This window comes from Hippoglossus hippoglossus, chromosome 12, assembly GCF_009819705.1.
Source record: "Hippoglossus hippoglossus isolate fHipHip1 chromosome 12, fHipHip1.pri, whole genome shotgun sequence".
Taxonomy (NCBI): domain Eukaryota; kingdom Metazoa; phylum Chordata; class Actinopteri; order Pleuronectiformes; family Pleuronectidae; genus Hippoglossus; species Hippoglossus hippoglossus.
In genome coordinates, this window is record NC_047162.1 from 6,975,881 (window position 1) to 6,996,116 (window position 20,236).

Here is a 20,236-nt window from a genome sequence, read left to right on the forward strand (position 1 = left end):
GTATTTGCTTTCAGTCAGATAAGAGGATAGATGTCACTGTTATGTCTCTGGTCTATGGAGGTAATGTACAGCAAAGCCACTGCACGCAACCACGAGAGACAAAACAAGAAAATACACAGACTGAAAATGACAAAGAGAAACAACTACAGACTCAAAATGACCCTAAAGAGATAAAAACAACTACAAAGACACATAAAACAACTAAGAAGATGCAAAATTACCCTAAAGACATACAAAACAACTAGATAAAGACTCAAAATGACCCTAAAGAGATACAAAACAACAACATAAAGAGTCAAAATTGCTCTGAAGAGATATACAACTACAACATGACCACAAAGATACAAAACAACTTCAAAAGGACCACAAAGAGGTATAAAACAACTGTAAAGATGCAAAATGCACCTACAGACATACAAAATAACCACAAATTACCTTAAAGACATAAAAAACAACTACATAAAGACTCAAAATGACCCTATGGAGATACAATACAACTACACATGACCACAAAGATACAAAACAACTACAAAAGGAATCAAACTGACCCTAAATATAAACAAAACAACCACAATGAGGCACAAAATGACCACAAATCACCCCAGAGTGATAGAAAACTACAAAGAAATTACATTATGGAGACACAAAACGACAAAATGACCACAATGAGACGGAGACGGTCACATTGAGACTAAAAGGACTACAAAGAAAATGGAAAACCACAGCTGTCAAGAAGAAAAACAAATACAGACATTTTCAAACATGAAGAAAACAATTGGTGTGAAGTGATTTTTGACTCATCTGTCCGGCCCCTGTGTAATGTTACTCATTGACAGACGGTGTCGCTGTTTCCCATTTGAATGTCTCGCTCCGCCCAGCAGGAAGAAGAAAGAAATGAAAACACAAGACGTCAGCTGATGTGTCTTTAGTTTAAAGTGAAGCTCTGCAGGAGTTCATGTGCAGATTCAAACTACACTTTGGAAACGTCCTGTGCACTGTTGTGTTGTGAGCGGTGGAATCAGCGCGAGGCGATGATCGTCCATCGATGAGAATAGTCACCAGAAATCTGTGCGCTGCTGCTGCTGCTGCTGCTGTGACTGTAGTTCGTCAGAGTGTCATTAGAAACCATCATCAGGTGAGTTCATCTTCATCTCACATGAAGACACGCTCCTGTGATCCCTGCACATGAAGCACATGCTAACAACATGCTCTCCAGGTGACCATGTCCAGACGACTTAACGCTCGCAGGACGGACGGTATGGACAAAAACGTGTGGTGAGTGATCGGGTCTGTGTCTTTGATGTCATTTGCAAAGTTCAGTTTTACACGGGAACTCATGGGGCTCGGATTTTATTGCCGTCAAAGTCGAGTCTGTCCGTCAGCTCCGTGTAAAGTGATACCGTGTTCAGTGTGTCTGTCACCCGAGTATAATCTGATTGGTGGATCGTGGGGGTGTCCCCCTGTCCTTTGATCACTCACTGGATCACATTTCTACTTGTAGGAATCGTTACTCAGTTAAGACTGATTAATATGAGAAACAAATGTCTTTATAATATCTAATAATCGGATTATAACATGCAAACATTGCATGTTTCATTCTTTTGTTTTGCTATTTTTTTCTTTTTTCCACTCTTACAAAACTTTAAATTTAGAATATTTAAGATAATGTTTTTAGTCAAGTCAAAAGTATTTATATAGCACATTTCATACGACAAGCAGAGACTCAGTGTGCTGCAGGATAGACAGCAAAGAGAAATACATGACTTGACTGAACACTTTAAGTAGAAATGTAAAAAAAATAGCTGTGTAAAAATGTTCAATGGGACATACATGAGAGGGGTCCTTGGAATATTGTTATCTTGCCGGGGGTCTTTGGCTCTAGCTCAGGAGACAGTCAAACTATTACAGAACATGTTTGATTCTAACTGAAGAATGTGGTTCGACAACTGCAATGTGTGAACAGCTGTTTTGCACCAACAGGGTTGAATTTTCACAACTGGCTGCAGACTACAAAGTCGTGAACCTCGGACAGGGATTTCCTGACTTCTCCCCACCTCCGTTCATCCAGGAGGCTTTTTGTAAAGCACTGAGCGGAGGACCCTCCATGCACCAGTACACCCGAGCTTTTGTAAGTGTGATAAAATACATGGGGAGATTTGTGTAGGGGGGTAAGTTATAACTCTGACCCTGACCCTTCTTACCAAACATTGAGTTACCATATTGTTCTTTGGTTCCTCAGGGCCACCCCCCTCTTGTAAAAGCTCTGGCTAAATTCTTCAGTAGGATCGTGGGACATGAGATCGACCCGTTTGAAGACATCCTGGTCACAGTTGGAGCTTATCAGGCACTCTTCTGTGCATTTCAGGCTCTGATCGATGAGGGGGATGAGGTAGGAAAATCAGCCTGCGCGTGTGTGTGTGTCAAAACAGGGTGCTCAGTGCAGGTTAAAAAATACCATGAGAGTTGAAGAAAGATAAGATAAAACTTTATTGATCCCACGCCGGGTAAAGTCACTTATTATAGCAGCAGATACTCTGAATGCTGTAGACAAGGAAACAAAAAATAGAAAATTAAATAAAAATACACAGAATATGTACATAATATTCACCATGGAAATATTGTTTGTTAAGAAATGTACTTGAGTAAAGTGCAGTGATCCTAGATGATTGGACGAGGATGTATAAAAGAAACAAAATACATGAACACAGAAAAGAGGTCGGGGCTGCTGCAACTAGCTGCAACTGGCTGCCACTCGCGCTGCACCATCTTGGTGTTGGACTCAGGTTTAATCTTTGACTTCAGCACAGTAGTGTGTATATATGTAATAAGGGCAGCTGTGGCTCAGGAGGCAGAGAGGGTTGTCCACTTACAAGAAGGTTGGTGGTTTAAATCCCTGACTCCTCCAGTCTGCATTCCAAAGTGTCCTTGGGCCATATATATATATATATATATATATATAGTTAATTTACCATACAATAGCATCACGTGTGGTTAATTATTCTAAATGTGTCTTTCAGGTAATAATCATTGAGCCGTTCTTCGACTGCTACCATCCGATGGTGGTGATGGCTGGAGGAAAGGCAGAGTATGTACCTCTGAGGCCAGAGGTACATACAAAATATATATACAAAAGAGTTGTGAAGCATCTTTTGAAGATGTAACCTTTGTGTCGACTATAATTTGTACATTTACCAAAGTGTTTTTGTCTTTTCGTTTAAAGAAAGGTGAGGGCGGTGCCGCCCTGTCAAGTGGAGACTGGGTTCTTTCTGCTGAGGAGCTGGCCAGTAAAATCACTCCACGTACGAAAGCCATCATTTTCAACACGCCCAACAACCCAATAGGAAAGGTAAGCTGAAAGAAGATCTTTGTTGTGGTCATGGTTTGCAACATCCATATGAACAGTGAAATGAAAGCCATATCTGTGCACAGTGCACATAAAGCTGCTGTCCTGTGCGAAACGTTCGACAGAGAATCATTTCAAATTTGGCCCAAATGTTCACAGACTAACTGATTCGATTTGGGTCAAAGGTCAAAGTCATGGTGGCTTGAACACGATATCTCAAGTCTGTCATTCGGGAATTTCTTCTGTGGACTGAAACTGCACTGTTTGGCAGAGACATACAACCACAGGGCAATAATTAATTTTGTCATTTCAATACCTGTAATGCGGTCCCTGACATAAGCACACATCTGTGTCCTCTACAGGTTTACAAGACCGAAGAGCTCCAAATGATCGCTGATATCTGCATCAAACACGATCTGCTGTGCATCAGTGACGAGGTGTACGAGTGGCTGACGTATGACGGAGCCAAACACGTAAAGATCGGTGAGATGCTGTTAAGATAGTTTGGCAAAATGCTTCAACTCATAGAGCAATATTAATATTGATATACATTTTCTGGTGTGTTACTGACAGCCAGCCTTCCTGGCATGTGGGAGCGAACCATAACCATCAGCAGCGGTGGAAAGACTTTCAGTGCGACCGGATGGAAGGTAACGCATTTTGCGTGGAGTTGTGTGATCTAAGTTGTGCGATCTGCTTCACATCATTGTTATACTGGCTCATGTTGTCTTCTCAGGTCGGCTGGGCCATCAGCTCTGGACATATCATCAAACACATGAAAACCATCCATCAGAACAGTGTTTATCACTGTGCAACAGCCGCTCAGGTAAACGCTTAACTCCAGGAACATTTTAGATATTGTTGTTGCAATGAAACGTGGCGTCTTTACCACAGCTCCTCTCAGAATAAACTCTGCACACTGGAAGAAATCTGCTTTCTCTTCTTTGAATTTTAAGCAGTGTTGCATAACTATGGCCCCTGTCCAGGAAATTCTATTCACTTTTCTAACCTCAATACCAGACCAGACCTGATTTTCCTGAAATACCAAATGCTACACCGACGTGTGAATGTTAATGATTCATCTAACTCAGCCACTTCACCTGACATTATCAGAAAGGAAGATGATTCCCTCACCTTTGTATGTTTAACTACACCACCCAGATTGTCACAGGAACCGTTCCCACCATTTAAAGTTGCCTAATAGCCTGGAAATGTGTTAATAAGAGGTTATTATACAGAAAGAATAAATATTAGTTTGACTGTTCAACTTAAGTAATTGATTCCTGCAACTACAACACAATCGATTTATGGGTTAGCCTATAAAAATCAGCCAATGGGAGCCTTTCTACAGAGATATCAGTTTCAGCGTTTATGTTTGCCAATATGCTGTGATATGATAACCTTTATTCAACAGAATAAACTAAGCATGTAACCTTCCTGTTCCAGGAGGCCGTGGCTCAAGGATTTGAGAGAGAGTACGAGCTGCAGGGGACTCCAGAGAGCTACTTTCAGCAGCTGCCTGCAGCTCTGCAGCTCAAGAGGAGGAAGCTGGCCTCGTGTCTGGAGAGCATAGGTTTGCAGCCCATCGTACCAGAGGGAGGATACTTTATGATCACAGACATCTCCTCAGTCAGTGAGTGACGAACAAACATGAACTGGTTGTTTCATCATGACTTAAAACAAGAAATACAAAAGTAATTGCTGTATATTTCTTCAATTGTGGCCTCGTAATTAATATTCACCTTGTCTTTTTTTTTAAAAATAGAGGTGGATCTGAATGACCAGAGCCCAAAGGATGAAGCCTATGATTTCAGATTTGTTAAATGGCTAATTAAAGAGAAGGTAAGGATAACATATTAGACTAGAATGACAATGTCATTCTCTTTGTCTAGATTGAATTTGTCCTTTGTCCAAACTTTAATTTGTTCTTTCTTGGCCCATATCCCATCCTTACACCAAGTTTAATGGAAATCTGTTCAGTAGTTTTTGCGATGTCCTGCTGTCTAGCAAACCAATCAACAAACGGACAGAGGCGACAACATAGGCACCTTGGCAGAGGAAATAAAATCTTGAAAAAGTGAAATGTATTTTTTCAATGTGATGTGGTGTCTGTTAAACAAAACGTTAGTAGATCAATGTTTTTATGCAACCTTTATTTTCTTGGAGTGTGGTGATGTATTTAAAATATTTGTATTTGTATTCGTCTTCCTCTTCTGCAGGGTTTAGCAGCAATCCCTGTCTCTGCATTCTACAGTCCAGAGCACAGCAAGCAGTTTGACAAGTACATCCGATTCTGTTTCGTCAAGGTAAATTGAGCTTCAGATTCATTGACATGAAATGGATCCAAACCTTCTCCTGTTGCTCTGCTCCCCTCTCAAACACACTCCCTATTTTTGCCGAACAGGAGGACTCCACCCTGGACGCAGCTGAGGACATCTTGAGAAAATGGCATCAGGAGCAATAAAATTGTCCATGATATGAAGTGTTACCCGTCCATCCAGATCCAGCTACTTAAAACTGGGTTAGTCTGACCACTGAGTTCAAATGAGCCATAATCAGGGTTTCCGAGCCTGTCCCCACTGTGAAAACACTCCTGCACAGGGATTTTAGAAAACTACTACTTAAAATGTTTAGAAAATATTTAGGTGATTTATGTTTCATTTATTTAAATGATGTACGTCCACTGTGTCTCACATTTTAACTGCAGTGATATCCGTCCCTGAATGGAACTGAGCAAGAAGTTTAATTAAACTAATGAATCCACATGTTCTGTTGTTTTATTGTTTTGTTTATTGGCACAATGTTTTCCATGTAAAGAAATGTGTATATTGCAATCATTGGGGTCAATGAAAAAATTGGTCTATGTGAAACAAAAAATGTTCCTTATATGTTTGCAAAACATTTAATTACTCTATAATCAATTTATTATTATTATATTTTTATTATCAATATTTTAGAAAGAAATTCAGTCGTAGAGATGTTAAATTGATAAATTATTAGGCGTGCTTTTTTTATTTTATGAAGTAATGAATCACAAAAACAGATAAAGTATCGCCTGCTTGTGGAAACCGAAGGCTCCTGTGTTTCATTTGAGATTGTGTTGTTGAGCCTAAGGTTCAGTAAAGAGGGATCAAAATTATTTATAGACAACTCAATAATTAACTGTTTGCTAAGAAAATGAACTGTTCAGTAAAAAATAAAAAAAAATAGAAAAACCTCAGGCCATTTTCCTCATTCTTGACAGGCTTTTATTTTGAAAAAGGAAGATGACCTGGAAGTAAATAAACATCACGTGTTTGTACGTTTGAAAATGTCGACCGACGGAGCAGCTAAAAGAACCAACCCTGTGTCTTCTCAGGTAACTTACAGCAGTTCTTAGTGTAAAAATGAAACCGTCTCCTCCTTTATGATCTTCAACGTGTGTGTGTTGTGTGTTTGCAGTCTGAGGAGCGCGTGGACTGGAAGAAAAGAAAAACAGAAGGTGAGTGAAACAGCGACATGTAGCTGTTAGCTTCCAGCTGCGTGCATGCTAACAGGTGGATGGAAGCGATAGGCTTTGTTTTCTTACAAACATTAAATTCAAGTGATTATTATCTGTCTAAAAATGGGTGAATATGTAGATTTAGTGTGTTTTTAAAGTAGTTTTTTTTAGCCACAGGATTAAACCATGATTTCTTGTAATGTGTAACTCAACTTTTAGGAGAGCAGGTTTTATATTTAGTAATTTTATTTTCTATACGGTTCCCCGGGAGAGTCAAGTGTCAAAGTGTTTTATTTATACATTTTACAAATCACATACTTGGTGAGGTGAGCCTGATGTCGAGCAGACTGCACACAATCTGCATATTAAAATTAAAGTTTATTCTTTTAAGCACTTTAATTTTGAAGGCTGGGAAGTCAGTGCTCTCGCCTATATTTAGATATGATTAATTAATTATTGAAAAAGCTATGGATTAATTTTCAGCCCACCACCTATTGATTAAGCAGTTAACTATTGCAGCTCTAAATCCTGAACATGAAATCAGTTCTGAGAAGGAAAATCAATATCTGATTGTAATTAGATATAAACCCAAAAGGTTCTGACCTTACATTGTAGATATTGACAGTCTGGTGAATTAGATTTTCTCATTGACATCCTTGATTCTTCCTCATTAACAGTAAAGGAAGCTAAGAAGCAAAGGAAAGCGGACAAGCTGATCAAACAGTTGGACAAGCAGATAGAGCAAGAGGCCGAAGAAAGAGCCGAACTACAAAAGAGCCACAACAAAACAGGTAACTATCATCATTTCATGGTCATGTGTTGTTGTTTGCCTGTATGACTGTGAACATGGTGCTGTAAGATGTCATCTTCTTGTGCTAGGTCGGCCGTACACAGTGAGTGTGGCCCTGCCAGGTTCTGTCCTGGACAACGCTCAGTCCACCGAACTTCGTACATACCTGGCCGGACAGATCGCTCGAGCCTGCGTCGTGTTCTGTGTCGATGAGATCATTGTGTTTGATGAGGAAGGGGACGATGTCAAGTAAGTTATTGATGTGGAGGCACAACTTACTTGTGGACATCCTTAGATTATCAGAAAGTTCACTTTTTGGGTTCATCCCACAGGAGCACTGAAGGAGAATTCACCGGCATTGGGAAGAAAGGGCAGGCTTGTGTTCAGCTCGCCAGAATACTTCAGTATCTCGAGTGTCCTCAGTGAGTAGGAACATGTTTTAATCAGATCAGTGGTATCGGCCAGTTTGATCAACTTGTGCTCACATTTTCTTCCCCATCAGGTACCTGCGCAAGTGGTTTTTCCCCAAACATCAAGATTTACAGTATGCAGGTGAATATAAATAATTCAAATTTCCTTGTATAAACATTGCTTTGACAGCAGGGGTCTCCTAAGTCTGACGCTGTGGGGCCCCTCAGACATTACTGGACTCTCCAATTGAAGTGTTAGCACTTGCTGTTTGCACTGAAGTCCCTGCTTTTTAAAGCTGGTGTATGGATGTTTATTAGCAATGGAAATATAATCATATGTACATTTTAAGTCAAGCTGATTCTGAAAATATATGCATCATATCTGTGCATTCAGGTTTAACTGAGATATGAGAAATGACAAAAAGGTGCCTCACCTCTGATTCATACAACCTATATTTACTTTGAAGTAAACTTACAGTAAAGGTAACTTTTTAACAGCAGGTATAAACAATGTCCAATTTTCACATGTCACCTGTCTTTTTCTCTCCCAGGTTTGCTAAACCCTTTAGACAGTCCTCACCACATGAGGATAGATGAGGAGTCAGAATACCGAGAAGGAATTGTCCTCGACAGGCCAACCAAACCAGGTCAAGGTTCACTAGTCAACTGTGGCATGAGAAAGGTGAGCATGTGTTTCAACAAGTTCACTGCCATTTACAAGCGTGGACTAAATTGTATTATTCCCATTTACATGCGAATATAAAATGTAGAGTCAAAACTAATGATTATTTTCTTTATCAGTTCATATTTGGGGTATTCCCTGGATTCAGTGATATATTGACTGATCTATACAATGTCAGAAAAATGGTTAAAATTACAAATTGAAAATTATTTAAATATCTTGTTTTGTCCAACCAACAACAGTCCAAATATATTAAGTGTACTAACCTTATCATCGAAGACCAAGGAAACCAAAAAATTCGAAATTAACACGCTGAACCCATTGACATTTTCTGTGCATAAAAATCACTACTTCAGCTCCATCGGCTCCATCCCCCGATCACTGCTGCACAGACTCTGGCTGCATTTGCGCAAAATTGCAGTGTCCAGGATATTTTGGCTTCATTTCGAGATTGTTGGAGGAAGTGAAGATGCGTCGTCCATCTTTATTTACAGTCTATAATGTGCTCCCTCAGGAGATTCGTATTGATAAACAGCTGCAGTCTGGACTCCGAGTCACAGTCCAGCTCAACGAGATGCAAAATCAAGGTAATCTTGTCCATCAGCCTGAAACCCTTTTGACATTGATGTTTTCTCTGGGTCCAGTACTGACTGTCTGTGTCCACATGTCGTCCCATTATCCTCAGAAAGTAAAATTTCTAAAGGTGTGGTGGTGGCTCCACATGTGCCCAGATCTGAAGGAGGTCTCTACTGGGGTTACACTGTCCGCCTGGCGTCTTGTCTCAGTAGGTTTACCATTCTCTGAGTAACCTTCTTTTTCTCAAACATATGCTGCAAATTAATTTCCTGTGTTTTGGGATAAGGGCTGAATCGAGCATGAGCTTCCCTGTGTTGACTGACGTGTCGTTCCTGTCTGTTTGTTTATGCAGGTGCCGTTTTCACAGAGAGTCCGTATAAAGAAGGATACGATCTGACTATTGGCACATCAGAGAAAGGCAGCGACATGGACCAAACCACACTGTCGCCATTCAAGTAGGTTCAGAGATACCTAAATAGGAAATCTGAGACGTTTTTTTATCATGCCGGGCTCAGACTACACAACTGATCATTGAGCAGTTCACACTTCAAGTCTTATACTCTTGTGATCGGAGTCTAGCAGTAATACACGATCTTGTCCTATCTGGTCTCGTATTATACTTTACTTTTGATCACGAGAAGGGACTCAGAATGATCTTCCTGCTCTTCTTTGCTACAAGACATGTTAATTATACTCAACTTTGCTACAAACAGTGTAATATAACTTTTTTATGACTCAGGATTAAAAAAAAAAAAGATAATTACACACTAACTGGATCATACTGAAACTTAGCTCACTACTAATTTCATTTCTGTTTTACTTTGCATTGAAAGCAATTTGCAAAAGACAGGAGTCATGTCACCACTACATGTACCTTCACCACTTTCACCCCATCCTCCACTCTGATTGGCTGTAGTTGTAGTCAATTTCTGTAGAAACGTGTGATGGAAATCTGAAAATACAAGAGGCTGGAACACCAAATTTATCTACGTGTATTTTAATAGGGGCTTTCTGCAGAAAGGATCAACACAGAGAGTCACAGGGATCTCAGAGTGAAGATGGAGAACAGTCAAATGCAAGGATCTTATATAGGAGAACTAAGGCTGTTTGTCCGAGCCAGTTCAGACTGGTTCTGTAGGCGCAGTTTAAGACAGGAACTAAAGCACAGGAATAAATGATTTGCATACATTTCCATTAGGTTCTTGGTGTTGTTCACCATCTCCTTCTGTTGGAAGAAGAGTAGCTGGGTTTCTAAACGATGTAATGTTCTAACATTACATCTTTTCACAGTGATGTTAGGCATTTCCAATAGAATAGCATGATAACGAAGCCAGCGTGCAGCAGACAAATCAGATGTCTTTTGTTCTAACAAAATCATAGACACAGGATGTGGGACCAGCAGTGGGGAGTATCCTACTAAATCCCTGGATGCCATTACAGCCTTCTCTGCAGCTGCTACAGCTCTAAGACAAGTAAGGAGGCCTGCAGCAACAGGATCAAGTTTTGCTGAAAAAAATGCCACAGGTCTCTGTCTGCCACCATGTTCTTGGAGTAGCACTGATGTCATGTAGCCCCCCTTCTCGTCAACTGCCTGTGTGAAAGGTCGGTCAGGGTTCGGTAGTCCTAAAGTCGACATCACTTGTTTCTTTGTAACAGGTTTAGGAATATTTCAAATGGCTGTTACTCTCTGGGGGAGAGGGATTCGCCCTCTGCTGTGATCACATGCCCTAAAAATGAAACTTGTTCTTTTACAAACTGCAGTTTTTTCAGGCTTGCTTTGTGGTGGAAACCTGCATTTTGAGACACTGAGATACTTGTGAGGAGTTATCTGTCCCTGTCAGTCTTTGTTTTCTGTCCCTTTTTGATGCAATTCTTCTAACCACATTCCGTTCTATGGATGGTTTATCAGGCGGGTCATCGCTGAAATACCTCATCAGTTCAATGAATTGATATAATATTTTGTACGGGCATCCACGACCCCCTGAGTAGAAAACCTACTGATTTTGATTTGCTGACTACTCCTTTCATCCCACTATGAGGTTGACAGTTGTGGTTTTTAATGTCTTAACAACTATGAGACATCACCATGACCTCTGATCAACGCATGAAAGCCCTCCAGGGTAAATTGTAATAACTCTGCTGATCCATTAACTTTTTCTATCCTCTATCATCGGGTCAAATGTTTAAATACTTTGTTTTAGGACTGACAGCAGATTTGCTAGCAGGGTGATGATTCTTTGTCTAGTTATTAATACTTTTTAATATTGTTTTAGTAGTTAAACAAAATAATTTGGACTGCTCTCCTCTTTTCAGGCATCTTTTGGTGGTGTTTGGGGGTCTTCAGGGATTGGAGGCCAGTCTAGATGCAGACCAAGACCTGGAAGTGAATGACCCCAGTGTTTTATTTGACATTTACCTGAACACATGTCCAGGTCAGGGCAGCAGGACCATTCGCACAGAGGTGAGGATGGAGACATTTGTTAAATCAACCTTTACAGATATACGAGCACTCTTTCTCCATCAAGTGAATATTTTATAATTTGTACTTTAGCTTAGAATGTCCTGTTCTGCTCATCATTGTTTGAAAGTGTATTCATATGATTATTTCTTCTGCTTTTTTGTTTCAAACAGGAAGCCATCTTAATTTCCATGTCAGGCCTGAGACACAAGATCACAGCTGCTTTTTCAGATTTTTCCACTGGCTGATTTGATAATGAGTGATGGAGGAACATAAAGACATGTTTGTAGATGTTTTATCATCTAAATGGTATCACGGAGTTGTTAAATCAAAATTACAGCAGAGTCTACTGTGAAACAGCCATTATCTCAGATCCACAGATCACTGCACTGGGTGCTGTCATTGCTATACACCAGATCAGATTTCTCCCTGTGGTACTATTGAGTTACCATTCTGTATTTTTCTAAATGATTCAACATATTGTACAGATACAGCTACTTTCTCTGAGTTTGAACTGACTTGTATTTTTCTTTCAAAGCAGATACTTGGTTTTATACAGTACAGAACATTTCATGAAAAACTGTTGAGACCAGCACAACATGTCAACATCATCAATAAACACCAGTCTTCTTTAGGTTTCTGAGCAAACAGGCCAAACATCTTTGAAATGAATTGGAGAGAGTGAGTGGTCCATCTGCTTTTAGTCAAATCTGACAATTCTAACTTTCTACAGAACTGCAGGTCTTTGCAGCTCTTTGATTGTCTTCCTGATGCAATCACGCATTTAGTTGCAATGGATGCTGCAAACATCGGCACCTTTTACCATTTTCTTTTTTCCCTTCTTGAAGATAAATGTTAGAAACCATTTTAGAGACATGTATGGATTCAACACAGTTGTCTAAGACTTGGACTACTCTTAATTTAAATAAATTAGGTGGACAAAATATCAGAAACCAAGCTTTTGCGTCATCCAGAAACCTTGGGAGTTTAAGTTGCCATCTTCTGTGTTGTAGATATTGACTTTTGAAAATTTTGCATTGATACAGGAGCACAACAGATCATGTATATCATGTTTTCTATTTATTGCTGACCAATAGATTCACAGGTACAAGGCTTCTGATCACAACCAGTCAAGCGTTGTGATGCAAGCCTCACCAGCAGATATAGTATATCTGAGAGAACAGTTGAATTACTTGCAAAAGGCAACACTGTTTAAGAAATCACAGCCTTCTCTGCATCATGTTTCTACATACAAATTGTAACTTAACTTTCAGTTTAAGCGTGCAGTCCTAGGAGCAACATACCAACACATAACAAGGCCATGATATATTTGAAATTAAGTTGCATGCACTGGAATGCCAGAGGTTTAAAAAAATTTAAAAAACATTTAAAATATGAGGCGGGGTTTTATGTTCATATCCAAATGTTTGTGTAAAACGTTAAAATCAACATCTAAGGCAACACAAAAAGTGCTAATTTCTAATTGAGGGTTTATCAACATGAAAACAAAAGTAACATTTGTATCTGTAGAAATTGATTTCTGAATTTTACTTTCTGGAATATAAATGTCAGAATATTACCAATGATAGATGCGTTAACAGCGGTGTAACTGTTTGTCCCTGTTGAATCAATCTAAATAAACTTCAGTAAACCAACGTGTTTTATCCTCACTCTTTGTAATCACCTGATATTTACATCTGTTAAGTGGATGAAGTTTTGTGTGTTTCCATAGCAACAAGTTTAAAAAACGGAATTATTATTAATTAGATTTGGACCCTTGGTCAGATTAAGTCATGTTTACATATTAATATTTTTAATTTTGCCAATTTCAAACTGTAATTTCAACATTACACAGATGCTATATTTTAAACCATTTAACAACATTTGGCTCATACTTCAAATGAGATGTATGTAGATGTTTTTTGGTACTGATTCAGGAACTGTTATTAAAAAAAATGGTATCACTGCAGTTACTATAGTGTATATATATATTCTCTGTATAATGGACAAATAAGGTCTATATATAGAGTATTTTGTCTGCCACTTATTGACATATCTAATGAGAATACTTAAATACACTCCCCCTTCAACACGGGAAACGGTGCATTTCCGATACATAACAAAAATATTATAAACATGTAAAAATCAATGTTTAAAATCAGTTTCTTTTCTATCTACAAAAACACGACTGCCACGTGTCAATGTGGACGATACACACAGTGTTTCAGAAACCTCTAAAAAGTGAGTTTTGGCAGCAGAGCACATTTCTATATACCTCTGCAATGATTTAGTTTTTTTCCCCCAAAAGCGGTCGTCCATCACATAGCGATTTGAAGGCCCAATCGGGGAAGTTAACAAACATCATCCACCCCTCGGTACTCGTTCATTCCTCCGTGAGTGCAGAGAGACCTCTTAAGGGTTTTCTGTGTGTTCACCAGTTGGGGTGAGCGAAGGTGATGTTGTACTGCTTTGCCCAGCGTGCAAACACCTGTTTCTCTGTAATGAAGCGGTGGTGGTTTCCTCTCCGGCCGCTCTCGCTCTGTATGTAAGTGACACATTCATCCGGCCCCCTGGGTTTGTAGTAGTGATAGGGAATCTTCTTGGATCCAGGTTTTTTTCTGGAAAACAACATATTTCATTATATGTTGGTTTTGCTGCCACTTTCCTTTGTGATCTATAAAAACATCTTGCAGGTTGGTTAGCGCTGAAGTTCTACTCACCCACAGTGATTGGGTGGAACCATCCCATATACTGTGATGTTATCGCATATCTCAATGGCGATGACCATTGTGAACCAGCCTGTGCTCAACCACGAGTGAGATTTTTGTCTGAGCAGGAAAAAAGAAAAGAGAGAACTGAGTTTACCCAATACTGAGGTAACTATATATATTAGAGCCTGTCCGATTTATTGGTTGGTTGATTAAAAATGGGTCAATATGATAAATATTATATTATAAATGATATATATGCCCATCCCAGATATATCAATATTGGAAATGAATGTTTGCTGATAACTGCTAATATGAAAACAAATATTTTACAGAAATAAAAACATATACAGTTTTGTGCAGAAAAACACTTATCATTATAATTAATTGATTTGTGAGATGTTAACAATCAATACAATGTTTACAAAGCTAGAAACGTTTATAATGCAAAACAATATGTGCATTTATGTTTACATTTTATGTAAAAATATGTTAGTTTATTTTCTTAATTCAGATTCTATTGTGTTTGTGTTTTCTTTTTATTTATAGTTATTTATCACAACATTCATTTAAATTGTCAAATAGAATGCCTCCTTTTTCTTCTGTTCGTGATTGGGATTTGATAAAACTATCTTAGGAATCATTGCCAGTTTTTAAAACATATGCATTAGCCATATAAGGTTATTGAAAATGTTTACACCCGAAAAATTCCAAATCTGTCATTCTGTCAATGTAATTGCTCCCTAAACACTCACCTGTCTCGTCCTGTCTCCTTATGAAAGAGAGTGTCGAATCTGCGCATCTTGCTTGGTATGATACTGAAACACGACAAGTTGCTGTAGGTCATGCTGACTCTCTGGATCAGTCTGTACAAAGTCCCTTTGCCCTCCTTCCCAATCTTGTTCGGGGGTCCCCAGAATATGATCACAGGGTTGTTGTCCATGCGATGCAAGAACTCGTTGGGCCTCCGGACCACCCTGAACACACTGGAGTGGGCCACAACCCTCAGAGAAGTCCGACTGCCCACATCCGCTTCGAACCCCAGCGTAGGAGCGTCATTCATGCGAATCACACACTCCGCACGGTCGATCTCTTCTCCCGCTTGACTCCCCAAGACATGGCTGGAACTTGTCACCAGCGCGCAGGTATTACAGTGCAGGGTCATATTCTGAAAAAGAGACAACATTAAAGAGATGCTGCACAGTTCAATGTGTTTTTTGAGATGTAAACAAAGGTATATGATGAAATACATTAACGCTTATTACCAAATATATAAATAACCTGCATTTTTTTTTATTAAAGCACTTTTCCAGGAGGCTCATAACACCCAGTGTTTCAAACCATCTCGGACCTTGGGCTAATGTTTACTTAGAGTCAACCGTTGACATTTATATATATATATATATATATACATACGTGAAAAAGTTAAAGCCCTCTAATCAAGTGAATGCTCATGAGTGGGAATCTGGAAACCCACGCTCATATTCAAATCTATGCTGAAACTGAACCTCTAAACAACAACACATTGTCCACCAGTCAGAGACGTCCCCATCCTGTCCTTTCCCAGGGGTCATAATTGTGATTTGATCTCTCTCTCCACACATCAGTGTCAGAGCGAGTGTGTGTGTGTGCTGATGAGTTGAGTCTTCTTAAACCATGACTGACAGCCATCTCTCTCTCTCTTCATTTCTCCCCACTCTCAACAAAGAGCCAGCATGTAGTTTTCTGTGTTTAGCATCCCTGTTGTAAATTGCAGATTCTTGTTAGATTAAGTGAGGACCACTGGAGATTATGTGAATTTACATTGAGTTCTGTGAGCTTGCTTTTTGATTATTCGACACAACTTGTACCCATAACACCTGACCCTGCTTTTAATAGCAGTGAGTAGGAGGGAGAAGCTCTTTTGTTTTGGAGATGGTTATCATTTGTTCATTTTTTAATAATTCATATTGCCAGAGCACTTTAGAGCTTGCCAGTGAATTTATGTTTGTTGTTTTGAGCATTGCTGATGTTTACAAACTGCTGATGTTTACAAACTGCTACACTGATTTTTCTTAACTGGCTCTGTGCTGCTGGCCTTTCTTGCGGATGAGTAGAGTGGGGAGCCACACTGCATGTTTATGTCTAGGTTTCCCCTCAACCGGGGGCATAACAGCACTTTCAGCTTTTTAATTGAAACAATTTAAACCATAATTAAAAGTTAAATGGAATTAAATTCCATTATTGAGTGAGTGGGGTTAAGTAGTTAACCCCGAACCTACACTAATTCTGTAGTCATTTTCTAACAGCTACAGTCAGACTTGTGCAACCCACTGTAAGATCTTCACTGAGAGTGTAGTTGTGTATGGGGGGCTACTTCCAACATCTGACTGTGATTTTAAGTGTTCCGACTCATCCTTAATTTCAGATAATTTAATATTTTCAGTTTAGGATCATGCATAATTATGATTATGATAAAGACAAGCTGACACCACGCAAACAGGAAGACTGCTGCTGCTCATGGTGTGACAGATTCAGCTTCTGATGGTTCACCACTTCCTTGGATGTCTTCTTTCTACAGTGTTTGATATAAAAACTAGTATTAAAATGTGTCCTTAAGCAACAGGAAATCATTGTGTCGCTTAGGTAACTATTCAGTGCAGTAATCTGCAGATCAAGATCCAGTTTTACCACTTCTGTGTTTGTGTGCAAACTTTAAAGTACCTTGTTCCCATGAAATGGCACATAGCCTTCTTTCCCAGCCCACTTCTTCAGGTCTGAGTTCTTGAGGTTATTAACGGCCACGTGGATGGGGGTAAATACGTAATTGTTGCCATTGTTGGAGCCGTACAGGAAGAGAAGTGTCATCAGGATGAAGATGGCAACAAAGATCACCATCCTGTGGCTCTGTTGTCCCTGCAGTTTAAACAAACAATAACAGTACTTATACGTACTACTGTTGAATTTAAGACTTATTGAGACCAAATAAATGAAATTTCAAGACCTATGTAATGTACAACAGATATAGTATACAGTATAATGTGAGTATAAAAAGTAGGGTCTGACTACTTGTTCAGCCCACAGGTAAACAATGATTATAATGATAATACCTGCATGGATGTAATCCTGTTTTTAAGAATCAATAATACTTATAATAATGGTGATGATGATGAAGATGAAGATGAAGGGTTAGAGGTCTCTATAAGTGTCACACCCTCCTGATGCTGTGGGTGTTCTGGTCTTACCTTTCCACTGAGCCCCATGCTTTCTGATCAGAGTGTGTCTGTCTGTCATCATACCTGCCACACACACACACACACACACACACACACACACACACACACACACACACACACACACACTGTCACCCCGCCGATCTGACACTGTTACATCTCATGTTACACACAGTAGAACAGTATAAGCTTCACTGCCTTCACTGCCTTCTACATGTAACTAAGCAGCGTCAGAGCGATATTTTAAGCAGATATTGTTATTTACAATCTAAATACAATACAAACGTTTAATACAATGTTAGAACGTATATTTTTCTTCATAATAACCAAACATCGAACGCAACAAGGGAAGAACGTGTAAAAACAACAACACTGCCGCCACCGGCTATTCACGTACCTTTACCGCCAGCTCTTTACAAAAACAACCCCCCGCTGATCAGATTAACGTGTTAGATTATGATTCCATGTCAAAGTGAGGAGGTGAGAGTGAGCAGCGATCAGCCGGCGCTTCGTCGTTTCTCGGCCTTTGCGGTGTCCCCTCCTCCTCCTCTTCCTCCTCCTCCTTCTCCTCACGTCCCCCCGTCTTCTTGCACCACTGCCGTGACGTCATCACCGCACTTATCACTGCGACGCACTTACGCGTGCGTGTCACAGAAAATGATATAGTTTTATTAATCCAGTTTCCTCCAGTATAAACACAGTGTATATATCAGGACCATGAGACCAAAGGCTGGTCCTGAATGAGGCTGAACTACACGTCTGAGCTCCTGGTGAAGGAGGTGGGGACATGTGAATTATGATCAGGTTAAGTGTAGGGTTAGGCATGAAATGGTTATGGTTAAGGTTATAGAGGAAGGTGAAGGTCCTGTGTCACATGTTGATAAAACATCTTAAAAAGGGTAATAAATAAATGAATAAATATAAAAGTATATGTAATAATATAAGTGTAAGGCATCCATGTTGATTGTGATTTAGGATCATGATGGAAACTTAGGAGGGGGTTATGGGGATGGGTATAGGGGCTTTTACCTCAGGCTGTCCTCATTTTTGGTTCCTCTTTGGTTTAAGACTTTTTCCAGTATAAACACTCTCCTTGTCAGGACGCCAGGACCAGTTAACCCCATGGGGACCAGAACCTGGTCTCAATGAGGCAGAAGGTTATTTCTGAGTTCCTAGTTAATTGTGAATCATGGTTAAGTTAAAGTTAGGGTTGGGTTTGAATTGGTCATGGTTAACGTCAGTGGTAAATTGTGAATTGTGAATTGTGATTAGGTTAAGGTTAGGCATCAATTGTCCTGTTAGGGTTAGTGGTAACATTTTAATTGTGGTTAGGTTAGGGTTAAGCATAAACTGGTCATGGTTAAGCTTAGGGACAAGGTTTTGGTTAGGCTGTCCACAGTGATTGCAGTGTGACCATGGACCTTACATAGTGAGGAGGTTTCGGCTGATGTTCACCTTTTCAAAGGGCTGTTAGATGGTCAAGACTTGCTTCTAGGGTCATTGTTAGAATCAGGCTCAAGCATTTAGTTGTGATGGATAAAATGAGTGTTAGGGGCTAGTGAATGCATTATGCCAATGGCTGTTCTCACAAACATAGAAGTTCAAGTGTGTGTGTGTGTGTGTGTGTGTGTGTGTGTGTGTGTGTGTGTGTGTGTGTGTGTGTGTGTGTGTGTGCGCGCACTGTAATTTTTGGTAGTCAAATATTCACTGTTTAACATATGTTTTTTTATTGAAGCATAGAACAAGGCTTTTTTGTTTACCTCAATTTGATAGACTAATTCAATAGTGAAACACCTTTGTGAAATCTTTTCTACAGTGAAAATCAATTGTTAATCCTGTGTGTTGCTTTTATTTTCTGTCCAGTTGATCCCAAACCAGCACCATGGGTTTCATTTGAAGCCTATTGTCCAGCTAGTCTGACTTTGTTACTTACAATCTATTCCAGCACTGCATTGTAGTTTTTCTAAGTAATGAATAAAAGTTGTGGCACCTGTTCACTTTCGTTTCTGCAGAAAGGCTCTGAGTTAACCAATTTCTTGTGATATGAAATTATTTTTCAGCTTTTGGTGAGCCAAACATTTTAGTTTTTAACCTCCCACAGTTAACCACTTACCTTTGTACAGTTTAATGTTATTCACTGAAGAGGAATTGGTTAAATTATTAATTTATTAATTAGTTAGTTGATTTACATACATTTATTGACAGCATGTTTAAGTGATTTATCATTTGAACCTTTTTTTTTTAAAGTGAAAAATAAAACAATTACCTTGTTCTAGGCTCCCAATACAAATCAAGAAATCTGACTATGTTTATTTGGGCTTCAGATGGATATTTGTCACACCCAATCTATTGATTATTTAAAGGTTCAGTGTGTAGAGTTTAGTTTCATGTTGCAGCTGAATACCCCTCACCTCACCCTCCCCTTCCAAACAAGAAAGAGAACCTGTGGTAGCGGTCAGTTGTCATAAAAACTCTAAAGGTTTTTAGTTTGCACAGTTTGTACTGTAAAAAACATGGAGGCCTCCGTTGAGAGGACCCGCTCCAAATGTAAATATAAAGTATTCATATATAAAGGG

General features: G+C 39.4%; 3 protein-coding genes across 5 annotated transcripts; 2 read left to right on the forward strand and 1 right to left on the reverse strand.

The window, feature by feature from the left end:
- The first annotated feature begins 883 nt into the window (after positions 1 to 883).
- kyat1 (kynurenine aminotransferase 1) lies at positions 884 to 6,106 on the forward strand. Of its 2 annotated transcripts, none has more exons than XM_034602047.1 (13): positions 884 to 1,135; positions 1,217 to 1,275; positions 1,981 to 2,128; positions 2,240 to 2,389; positions 3,018 to 3,107; positions 3,221 to 3,346; positions 3,706 to 3,826; positions 3,917 to 3,993; positions 4,080 to 4,169; positions 4,790 to 4,976; positions 5,109 to 5,185; positions 5,563 to 5,649; positions 5,748 to 6,106. In XM_034602047.1, exons 1-13 carry the CDS (start codon positions 1,046 to 1,048, stop codon positions 5,805 to 5,807), a joined length of 1,362 nt encoding a protein of 453 aa, XP_034457938.1. In that variant the 5' UTR covers positions 884 to 1,045; the 3' UTR covers positions 5,808 to 6,106. The 2 variants fall into 2 exon arrangements, with proteins under 2 accessions (XP_034457938.1, XP_034457939.1); XM_034602048.1 differs by having other exon boundaries at positions 3,018 to 3,104.
- Positions 6,107 to 6,610: 504 nt separating this feature from the next.
- Positions 6,611 to 13,479, forward strand: spout1 (SPOUT domain containing methyltransferase 1). Of its 2 annotated transcripts, none has more exons than XM_034602049.1 (12): positions 6,611 to 6,701; positions 6,785 to 6,824; positions 7,502 to 7,615; positions 7,698 to 7,863; positions 7,947 to 8,036; positions 8,117 to 8,166; positions 8,576 to 8,706; positions 9,221 to 9,293; positions 9,392 to 9,490; positions 9,635 to 9,737; positions 11,596 to 11,743; positions 11,914 to 13,479. In XM_034602049.1, the coding sequence occupies exons 1-12, from the start codon at positions 6,654 to 6,656 to the stop codon at positions 11,986 to 11,988; spliced, it is 1,137 nt and encodes a 378-aa protein (XP_034457940.1). In that variant the 5' UTR covers positions 6,611 to 6,653; the 3' UTR covers positions 11,989 to 13,479. The 2 variants fall into 2 exon arrangements, with proteins under 2 accessions (XP_034457940.1, XP_034457941.1); XM_034602050.1 differs by having other exon boundaries at positions 7,704 to 7,863.
- st6galnac6 (ST6 (alpha-N-acetyl-neuraminyl-2,3-beta-galactosyl-1,3)-N-acetylgalactosaminide alpha-2,6-sialyltransferase 6) lies at positions 12,567 to 18,271 on the reverse strand. The gene is made up of 6 exons (XM_034602051.1): positions 18,058 to 18,271; positions 17,673 to 17,726; positions 17,152 to 17,343; positions 15,204 to 15,616; positions 14,461 to 14,568; positions 12,567 to 14,358 (listed from the first exon to the last, which is right to left on the reverse strand). Exons 2-6 carry the CDS (start codon positions 17,688 to 17,690, stop codon positions 14,172 to 14,174), a joined length of 918 nt encoding a protein of 305 aa, XP_034457942.1. The 5' UTR covers positions 17,691 to 17,726; positions 18,058 to 18,271; the 3' UTR covers positions 12,567 to 14,171.
- Positions 18,272 to 20,236: the final 1,965 nt, after the last annotated feature.

Coding starts and splice junctions, on each gene's coding strand:
- kyat1 (XM_034602047.1), top strand. CDS start 1,046: ATGAGAATAGTCACCAGAAATCTGTGCGCTGCTGCTGCTGCTGCTGCT. Junction 1,276..1,980: donor GGTATGGACAAAAACGTGTG/GTGAGTGATCGG, acceptor TTGCACCAACAG/GGTTGAATTTTCACAACTGG. Junction 4,170..4,789: donor ACTGTGCAACAGCCGCTCAG/GTAAACGCTTAA, acceptor TTCCTGTTCCAG/GAGGCCGTGGCTCAAGGATT.
- spout1 (XM_034602049.1), top strand. CDS start 6,654: ATGTCGACCGACGGAGCAGCTAAAAGAACCAACCCTGTGTCTTCTCAG. Junction 8,167..8,575: donor TCAAGATTTACAGTATGCAG/GTGAATATAAAT, acceptor TTTCTCTCCCAG/GTTTGCTAAACCCTTTAGAC. Junction 9,491..9,634: donor CCGCCTGGCGTCTTGTCTCA/GTAGGTTTACCA, acceptor TTGTTTATGCAG/GTGCCGTTTTCACAGAGAGT.
- st6galnac6 (XM_034602051.1), bottom strand. Junction 15,617..17,151: donor TGCCATTTCATGGGAACAAG/GTACTTTAAAGT, acceptor TCTCTTTTTCAG/AATATGACCCTGCACTGTAA. Junction 14,359..14,460: donor GTTCCACCCAATCACTGTGG/GTGAGTAGAACT, acceptor GTTGTTTTCCAG/AAAAAAACCTGGATCCAAGA.